Here is a 9,767-nt window from a genome sequence, read left to right on the forward strand (position 1 = left end):
AATAGGTTAATTATTAATAAGTAAATATACAGATATTTATTTGTAAATATAAAATCATTAAATCATATAAAAATATCATTACAATATATTATGAAAACTGAAATACAGTCAAACCAAAATTTATTCAGACACCACATTTCTCACATTATCACAGTTTATTCGCTATAGTTTAGAAAATACATTTGTGTATTTAGTTTGCAGCTCCTATATGGCTTCTGACTGTGAGAATCTAATACAGGCCCTTTAATGAAGTCATAATTTGCTGCTGTTGGCATGTCTAATGTTTGTGAACTTAAAAACATCTAGAGCTCATTTAAATGCACATTTACTGTACTTGTTTCATTGTTTGAGTTTTTAATCCTGGCCTGAAGGTTTAGACAAAGAATATTCATTCATTCAAAATGCATGCTTTTATTCTTTATTCAAGAAGATTAAAACGATCTTTCTGCATATAATCTTTTCCGCCAATGAACTGGAAGACCTTCTAGGCTGAGAGTGATTCGCCCCGTTGTTCAAACGTCCACAAAAAAACGGCGGTGTGAACAGCAGGAATGAGGGCAGAAGGCAGGGAACAGCCACAACAGATGATTACACAGCTAAGAGCTTAGCAGCTTTTTAACACTAACCTTAGGGGACGGAGGGGAGGGGAGGGGTTGTTTTGGCCCTGTCGTACTCTCTGCTATGCAATACAGGTCAGCTCAGAGCTTTGGATGGATGGAGCAGTTTGTCTCCTCCCCTTTAAATCCAAACCTCCTTAAAGAAGGGAACGGACTCAGCTTCCAGACGTACAGGAGTAGAGGACTGAGAATATACAGGAATGGCTTCAGGGCAATCTGATGAATCAGTGGACGAAAAGGAGACAAGATGAGATGAAGAGAAGGGATCAGAGGAGAGAAGAGAAGACCAAAGAAACTGCAAGAGCTCAAAGGGTGCGAGACTGTAACGAGGGACAAAAAGAATTGAGGAAAGACCATCAAAAAATGAAGAGACAACCTCAAAGGTCTGAAATGAGGCAGGAAGACCTAAAAGGTGCAGGACTGTAATGAGAGAAGATAGTTTGCAAGAAGAGCCGGTCTGACAGCTGCTCATATTTGATATTTTGTAGGATAAGAGCCTTGCAGCATCACAAAGAGCACATGAGGTCGGCAGAAAAGCCCTGGACAGCTTGAAGACGGCGTGAAGTTGAGTGTGTGTGTGTCCAGTGTTGTTAAGTGACTGCCATTGCACACAGGGACAGCAAAGTCAAGTGAAAGTCAGAAGAGAAGCTCAACCAAAATGAGATATTAAAGCCCTGAGGATTCACAGACAGAAGATCCAGGCTTGAGAAACCACAGTGTAAACCAGGTGCACTCACTGAAAGGAGAGGAGAACCATCAGGAGATTACGTTTGGCTGGAAACACAAGTCTGATTCCTCACAAACTCTTTCCATGGGAAACAAGAAACTCATGCAAGAGCTTCTGCATAAATCATTAAAGAATTGAAGCCAAGCCAATGTCTACATTCAATTTTTTCTTCTTAGGCTCCTGTGCTTTAGCCAGATCACCATCTCACACCTGTGTGGTCGCCATTAATAACAGACATCGCTTGTCCAGAGATGCATCGTAGGAAACTTCTGTGTTTATTCATCCAGAAAGAGATGTATATAGAAAAGTAAAACTATCTACGCAAGTCAAGTCCTTTTTCTTCATTATTTTGAGGTCCAGTTGCGATCCAGCTATGGAAGTTCCCAAAGCTTTTTCCCAAGGCTGTGAGTGGAGGAAAATAACATTTTGGATGATTTTTCAGCAGTAGTGTGATTGTAGGCCACTTTGGACTTATTGTTGAAGATGCTCAGAGGCAGACAGTTTGGATGCACCTTCTTGCATCCCTTATTTTACTACCGTTTCATGCACAGAAGTGTCTTGCGTAAAATTAAAAGTTGCGTCAGCTTCAAACATGGTGAGTCAGACTTTCTTCTGAATCAAAGAAAATGTGAAATATTGTTTCTCTCATCTGTCCAACCTCTTTTCCCCCTCCATCAGCTCAGGCAGGAAAAAGGCGGCAAAACCCTTCCTGTCTTCTAGGCTTAGTTGAATTTGTACCATCTCGTACCGCATGTCTGCGTCCGGAGACCCGGCAAGCGCCACCGATCCAAAGCTTCCAGGACGTCTGGGCTAATCCCCGCTCATATGCATGCCACATGTGAATCACGCTTGTTTTCAGCCCGACTGATGCAGACAAAAGAACAGGGAAGGAGAGGAAGTGTGCGATTCTCTTCTCAGAGAGCGTGACGTGAAAGAATAGCTTAAATCAGGCTTCTTTAGCAGCTCTCTCCTCACTTTTTTTCCTACATATAGGAATAGAGGAATCAACTGTTTTTCAACATGGACTTTCCACTTGAGTTAAAACTATTTTTTAAGGCTCTAAAAGATTTGTCAGATAGCTCAAGACTTCTTACTCTCCATAACAATAGCCTACATAAAATATGAAATAAAAGATCAAATATAACGATTACCACCAAAAATATCCACATGTATATTTAGGTCTGTAAAATAAAATAAAATAAAATAAAAAAATAAAATAAAATAAAATAAAATAAAATAAAAAAAAATAAAATAAAATAAAATAAAATAATAAAACAAAACAAAACAAAACAAAACATTTCTCAGCAGGGGTGTCTCAAAGTTGTGTAAAATCATCAGAATGTTCCTAAATATTAGCTTATCTGATCCTCATGAACTATGGGTTTGTGTTTCAGGAATCTTTGGTCAGAAGTTGGAAGAGACAGTGCGATATGAATGTCGTTATGGCAATAAGATGGCGCCCATGCTGGTGGAGCAGTGCGTGAACTTCATCCGCCATTGGGGTCTACGAGAAGAAGGGCTCTTCCGTCTGCCTGGACAAGCCAACCTCGTCAAAGAGCTTCAGGATGCTTTCGACTGTGGAGAGAAGCCGTCATTTGATTGGTACTTGCACTTACTAACTGCACTTACAGTCTGTTATGAATGTGAAAGGAATCTGCATGAATGCAAACAGGCACAACTTTAAATTATCTAAATAATCTTATTCAGATTAGTCCAGATTGTCTGTATTACCTCTTTTGCCTTCCTTATCATCTCTCTCCAGTGTGTTTCTTTGTTTCAGGAACATGCACATTGAGAAATATAAATACAATATTCATGGAGGATTTGAACTTTGCTTAAGTTGGTTAAGCAAAATGCAACATGCTGTTGATTCCTTAGCTCAAAGAGTAAACACTATTCAGAAATTTGAGGACAAGAAGATTTTTTTTAATTAATACTTGTATTTAGCGAGGATGTATTCATTAAATTGATCAAATAAAGACACTTATAAAATGTTACAAAGAATTTTAAATAAATGCTATTAATTTTAACATTCAATTCATTAAATAATCACGGTTTACACAAAATGTTAAGCACAAATGTTTTCAGCATTGATAATAAAAAATGTCATATGAGCAGCAAATCAGCATATTAAATTAATTTCTGAAGGATCATGTGACACTGAAGACTGGAGTAATGATGCTGAAAATTCAGCTTTGCGTCACAGGAATAAATTACATTTTAAAATATATGAAAAAAGAAAACTGTTACTCTACATTGTAAAAATATTTCACAATATTAATTATTTTACTGTATTTTTAATCAGAAATTTATCAAATAAAGACACTTATAAAATGTTACAAAGAATTTTAAATAAATGCTATTCATTTTAACATTCAATTCATTAAATAATCACGGTTTACACAAAATGTTAAGCACAAATGTTTTCAGCATTGATAATAAAAAATGTCATATGAGCAGCAAATCAGCATATTAAATTAATTTCTGAAGGATCATGTGACACTGAAGACTGGAGTAATGATGCTGAAAATTCAGCTTTGCGTCACAGGAATAAATTACATTTTAAAATATATGAAAAAAGAAAACTGTTACTCTACATTGTAAAAATATTTCACAATATTAATTATTTTACTGTATTTTTAATCAGTTAAATGCAGCATGTTGAGCATAAGGGACTTATTTTCAAAAATTGTAAAAAAATTACTGACAAACCAACAAACTTTTGAACAGTATTTAGTTTAACTTGAATGCAGACTAAGTCACTTTGGATAAACATGTCTACTAAATGTGTGAATGTAAATGACATCAAAGAAGTATCTCATTAATGCCTGAATTGAGTCCTCATTAAATCCAAGTTTACTCTGGCTCCAGTGACAAATCAAAGCGAAAAGATGCAGTTGACAGTGACAGCTTTGTTTAGAGCTTGTGAAACTTGTTCGACATACTTTCACTTTATATTAAAACTCATAAGTGTGCCATCTTTTGATAAAAATAGATGTGCTTTCTTCTCAGATGCCTGGCATTACAATGAAGCAGAATCTAAATCTGGAATATTCACCCAAGATTTCACATTTATACATTAACAAGACAAATTAATCCTTTTTAACACCTCCAGGTTTTTCATTTCGTCTTTTTCTCATTCACATGCTTCTCTCTGTGCAGTTTTCCAAATGACCCATTTACCATTTAGTAGATGTTTATCCATTATTGGCCTGAAAGTGCAGTTATGTTGTCCATTTTAAGCTAACGTCCCTTCACATTACCCTAAAATGTAGATGCTGGACACTTTCTCTCTCTGAAAAAGCTTTCTCTGCACTTCCACAATACCAAATGCTGCAGATAACACCAGCAGCAGCTGCTTCCCCGGTTTATTTGCAATCTGCGAATTTAGGGCTCCACAATCACTTTGTCGGGAAGAGACGTGGCAGGGAAGGCACACTGCATGTTTAACACCGTTCATATTTAGATCTCACTGGTGTCTGAAGCAAGGTGATAATTATGAAGGGTCAATACACAGCATGTTACATTATGCACATGCCTGCTATTCCTGTCCAGCCCACCCGGAATGAGCCAATAAATCCAGCTTGTTATGGGATTGTCACAAGCCCAAGTCCTCTATGGGACCGTTACCGGACTGATCAGTGACCTGCTAGTGCTTTCTTTGATTTAGTACCAGCTTCCTGTTACTCATCATTAAATCTGCAGGGATACTGACACATCATGGACACCCACAATCTGTCATTTAAAGTGCCCTACACTGTTTTTACACACGTTATGCTTCTAGCCTTTCATTCTTTGAGGCATTTATATATGTCTATTCTTTCCATCTTTCTCTGCAGTAACACAGACGTTCACACCGTGGCATCTTTGCTGAAGCTGTACTTGAGAGAGCTGCCCGAGCCGGTCATCCCGTTCTGTAAATACGAGGAGTTTCTGGCCTGCACCAAACTCCTCAGCAAAGACCAGGATGCAGTGCGTTATCTCTTGTTGACCATCACATTACAAGCATATAATCCTGTTATATATACTTGGTGGCTATAACATGTCTCATTACTCAAGGCTGCAATGGTTGTCTTCAAATGTTTGTGTCATTAATGATGAAAGTTACCAAATGCATATACAGTACTATAGTTCTAATGTTTGGGGTGGGTACACTCTTAAAAATAAAGGTGCTTCACGATGCCATAGAAGAACCTTTTTTGTCTAAATGGTTCCATAAAGAACCTTTAACATCTGTTTCACAAAAGGTTCTTTGTGGCGAAAGAAGGTTCTTCAGATTATAAAAAGGTAAGAAAGAGATGGTTCTTTAAAGATCCTTTGACTGAATGGTTATGTATGGAACCAAAAATGGTTCTTCTATGGCATCGCTGTGAAGAACCTTTTAAGCACCTTTATTTTTGAAGTGTAATGTTTTTTTTTAATGGTGAAAGAAGATTCTTATGCTCATCAAGTGTGCATTTATTTAATCAAAAATGCAGTAAAAACCGTAATATTGTGAAAAATATTATTACAATTTAAAATATCAATTTATTATTTGAATATATTTTATCATTTATTTCTGATGCAAAGCTGAATTTTCAGCATCATTACTCCAGTCTCCAGTGTCACATGATCCTTCAGAAATCTTTCTAATATGTGGATTTGCAGCTTAAAAAAAAAAAAAATTCTTATTAATATCAATGCTGAAAACAGTTGGGCTGCTTAATGTTTTTGTGCAAACAGTGATTTTTTTTTTTCAGGATACTTTCAAAAGTTCAAAAGTACAGTTAAAATGAGGCAAATTAGGCCTGAACTAAGGGACTTTTGCTCTGGTTCAGTTGTTTGTCATTTAGCATTTTACAGTACTTTGTTTAAAAGCCTACATTTTACAGTACTTTGTTTAAAAGCCTACATTTTTAACTTAAGCTACACGATTCCTAAAGTTAACAAATGTAAAGTATGTTGTTTTTTTCATAATGAGCCTCACTGTAGACTCAAAACATTGTTGACCTTTTTAGCTCCCCTCCTTTTGCTATTTCTTATTTTTGAGTTCGGTTGCCACCAGCAGGCTGAGAGAATGGCAAATGACTCATCCCATTATTCTACTGCAGTCGTCTTTCATCTTGCGTGCATCAATTCCTTACTTTCGCTGAGCCTGAAGAACGGGTTGACCCCGAGGAACGGAAACAGCCTCATTCTGACTTTCAAGTTACACTTTTACCTCGTGAGGATCACCTGTGCGTCAGCCAGTGGCTTTTGAATGGTTTCAGGATAGAATCAAAGTGCAAGACCGGGTCTTGCAACACTGAATTTAATTTACTGCCCCGAGGTTTTGAACGAGATTCGTACCTCTGAGAGTCCCTCGAGTGCGGTACACGCAAAGAATCGCGGTACCATGTCAAATGAAGCAGAAGGCTTTACTAGATCCATTTGTTTTTGAGAAATAGCTTTCTCGTGTGGTGCAGCAAAGTCATTTTCATCAGAGAGAGCCTGCAGGGAAAAGACATATCGACCATGATAAAAACAGATCTGGAATGGAGCGCATCATTAAATCTAGACCGTCATCAATTGTTAAACTCACTGACCCATGCCTAGACGAATAGTGCCGTAATAACGGAATAAATTGCAATATGAATATTTAAAGTCAATTTGGAAGATTTTTAAAACTAATGGGATAGGTTTAATTGCTTTTTCATTCAGTACGTCTTTTAATCATGCATATTAGTCCAGATCATTTAAAATTCAATTACTGTAATCAGTTTAAACAAAGGCACACATTTGTATTTCTTTTTATCCTGGATGTGTATTTAATTATTATTATTATTTTTTAATCTCTCTCTGTGCAGGGAATGAAGGAATTAAGAAGGCAAGTAGAAGGTTTACCTCCGGTAAACTACAATCTGCTTAAATACATATGCAAGTAGGTGATTTTGTATTGTATTCCATTCAGCTGTGGCTTATCACAAAATATTATATAAAACATATGTCATAGCTATTTGCACTAGTGGTGGGAAGTTGAGTCACTGAGTCAATCCAGTCAATTGATTCATTCAAAAACCTTGATGCATTCAGGAACAAAACAAGTGACTGTAAGTGAGTCACTGAGTCAATTCACTCAATTGATTCATTCAAAAACCCTGATGTATTCAGGAACAAAACAAGTGACTGTAAGTGAGTCACTGAGTCAATTCACTCAATTGATTCATTCAAAAACCCTGATGTATTCAGGAACAAAATAAGTGACTGTCTTTGAGTGAGTTCTGGATTAATCCATTCAATCAATTCATTCAAAAACACTGATTCAATTGTGAATGAAAAAAGTGACTGTCTTTAAGTGAGTCACTTTGTCAATTCACTCAGTCAGTTCATTCAGAAACACTGATCCATTCAGGAATTAAATAAGTGGCTGTCTTTGAATGAGTCAGTGAATCAATTAACTCAGTGGCACTATTTAAAAAAAATAAAAATAAACATTTTATATTAAATAACTTGTATGATGTTTTCATAGCATAATATCAATTTTAGAGTTTTGAAAACAAGTTTTTGCATTGCATTTATTTGTTGTGAAAAAAAATCGTATTTTTGTTTGTAACAATCAAGTTTTTATTTATTTATTTTTTTTTTTTTTTTCCACACATTCAACTTTGTACATACAGTTTCTGAAATCTCAGTTGTAATGTTGAGACCCTTCTTTATTGTCCAGGTTTTTGGATGAAGTTCAGTCCTACTCAGGTGTGAATAAAATGAGTGTACAGAATCTGGCCACGGTCTTTGGGCCAAATATTCTAAGGCCAAAGGTTGAGGACCCAGTGACTATAATGGAAGGTAGGTCTTCCTATCCATATCTCTCACTCCAGAAATCTCTGGATCTGGATTATATTTAGTGTTTGAGTAATCTATTTATCATGTGTTCAGGCACAGTACTAGTCCAGCAATTGATGGCTGTTCTGATTGGCCGCCATGATGTTCTTTTCCCACCCGATGAGGACCATACTAGCTCTCTGGAACTGGTTAATAATAACAATAATGAGATGCAGAAACGGCCTACGAATGGTCAGATTCAAAACAAAGAGAACAATAACACCAGTGGGGTGCGACAGTGCACTTGGGACACGCCAGAATCACCCAGCCGGGCTCCTCTGGACAATGGCTCTCCTCGTTCAGGCAGCCCACGTAATGGTTTTACGGGACAGCGATTCGAGGTGGCCCGCAGTCCGCCGATCTCCGTGAAAAAGAACCCGGCGTTTAGCAAAGGGAGTGGGATTGTCACCAATGGATCGTTCAGTTCATCCTCATCGTCCTCAGGTGACGCCAATCAGGAGAAAATTCAAACTCTACCGAACATGGGAACCCTTCATGCCCGTCGGACGGGTGCGATTAAAGGCTCAGGCACCAAAATGGGCATCCAGAATGGCATCGTTCGGATGGGCGTATCCAGCGCAGATGTGACAAATGGGACTCTAAATGGACGGAATGGACTCTGGGTGCCCAACGGTCACGTCACGATGCGCGAGGCTAAAAGTCAAGACGCCGAGCACCAGCAGAACCGCCTGTCTACATACGACAACGTCCACATCCATCAACAGCAGACCACGCAGCCCAGTCTGAGCAGCAGCTGTGAGGACAAACAGAGCGTGGATAGCGCCACATGGTCCACCTCGTCTTGCGAGATCTCTCTACCAGAAAACTCCACTTCTTGCCGCTCGTCCACGACCACGTGCCCAGAGCAGGACTTCTTTGGCAGCAAATTTGAAGATCCTTTGTTGGACGGGCGGGAGGACAACGGACTGGCGGTGGATGATAGGGAGCAGCGGACCAGTAACGGAGGAGGCCAGGGAAGCAGAGGAACCAGCAGCAGTGATAACAGCGAAACGTTTGCCGTCACGAATGGACCGACCAATCACAGTGCACTGCACAGCCTGGTGGCCAGTCTCAAACAGGAAATGCTCAAGCAGAAGAACGAATATGAGGCCAGGATCAAGAGGTGAGAGTCATGTTCAATCATAAAATTAACTTTGCAGAGCACAGAAACTAGTGATAGTTTTTTTTCACAGTTTTAATGAAGTTAAAAATGAATAGAAAATAAAACAAATGAAATGTTATTTTTCGCCCAAATTGTTTCCAACTTGCATTGCTCCGTTAAATGGAGAAAATCATTTCCATTTATATATTTTTTATGTGATTTATAGGAAACTAAAACAAGAGAACTGAAACCAATTGAGGGAAATGCCAATAAATAAATAAATAAATGAGAAAAGAAAAAAAATAATAAATCACACACTCTTCAGTATGGTACACATATGAGATGTGGCAAACATTTGAATATTGTTCTGTCTTCCCTGTTACTTTTTTTGGATAATTTATCACTGCCAAAAAAAAAAAAAAACTAGCAATGTAAAGAGGTTTTTATTTAAAACAAAAAAAAAACAGGGGGATGGAAACAC

General features: G+C 37.8%; 1 protein-coding gene across 4 annotated transcripts in view; it reads left to right on the forward strand.

Moving 5' to 3' along the window:
• The window catches only part of LOC107662265 (rho GTPase-activating protein 24-like), a 123,272-nt gene that overhangs the window by 112,867 nt on the left and 638 nt on the right, over positions 1-9,767 (forward strand). For all 4 annotated transcript variants that reach the window (XM_016452247.1, XM_016452222.1, XM_016452230.1 and 1 more), the window contains 5 exons: positions 2,739-2,946; positions 5,184-5,316; positions 7,170-7,243; positions 8,027-8,148; positions 8,239-9,307. In XM_016452247.1, the coding sequence (XP_016307733.1) occupies positions 2,739-2,946; positions 5,184-5,316; positions 7,170-7,243; positions 8,027-8,148; positions 8,239-9,307 (1,606 nt within the window). The remainder of the gene's footprint in view (positions 1-2,738; positions 2,947-5,183; positions 5,317-7,169; positions 7,244-8,026; positions 8,149-8,238; positions 9,308-9,767) is intronic.

Source organism: Sinocyclocheilus anshuiensis, unplaced genomic scaffold (assembly GCF_001515605.1).
Source record: "Sinocyclocheilus anshuiensis isolate Anshui unplaced genomic scaffold, SAMN03320099.WGS_v1.1 scaffold457, whole genome shotgun sequence".
Lineage (NCBI taxonomy): Eukaryota > Metazoa > Chordata > Actinopteri > Cypriniformes > Cyprinidae > Sinocyclocheilus > Sinocyclocheilus anshuiensis.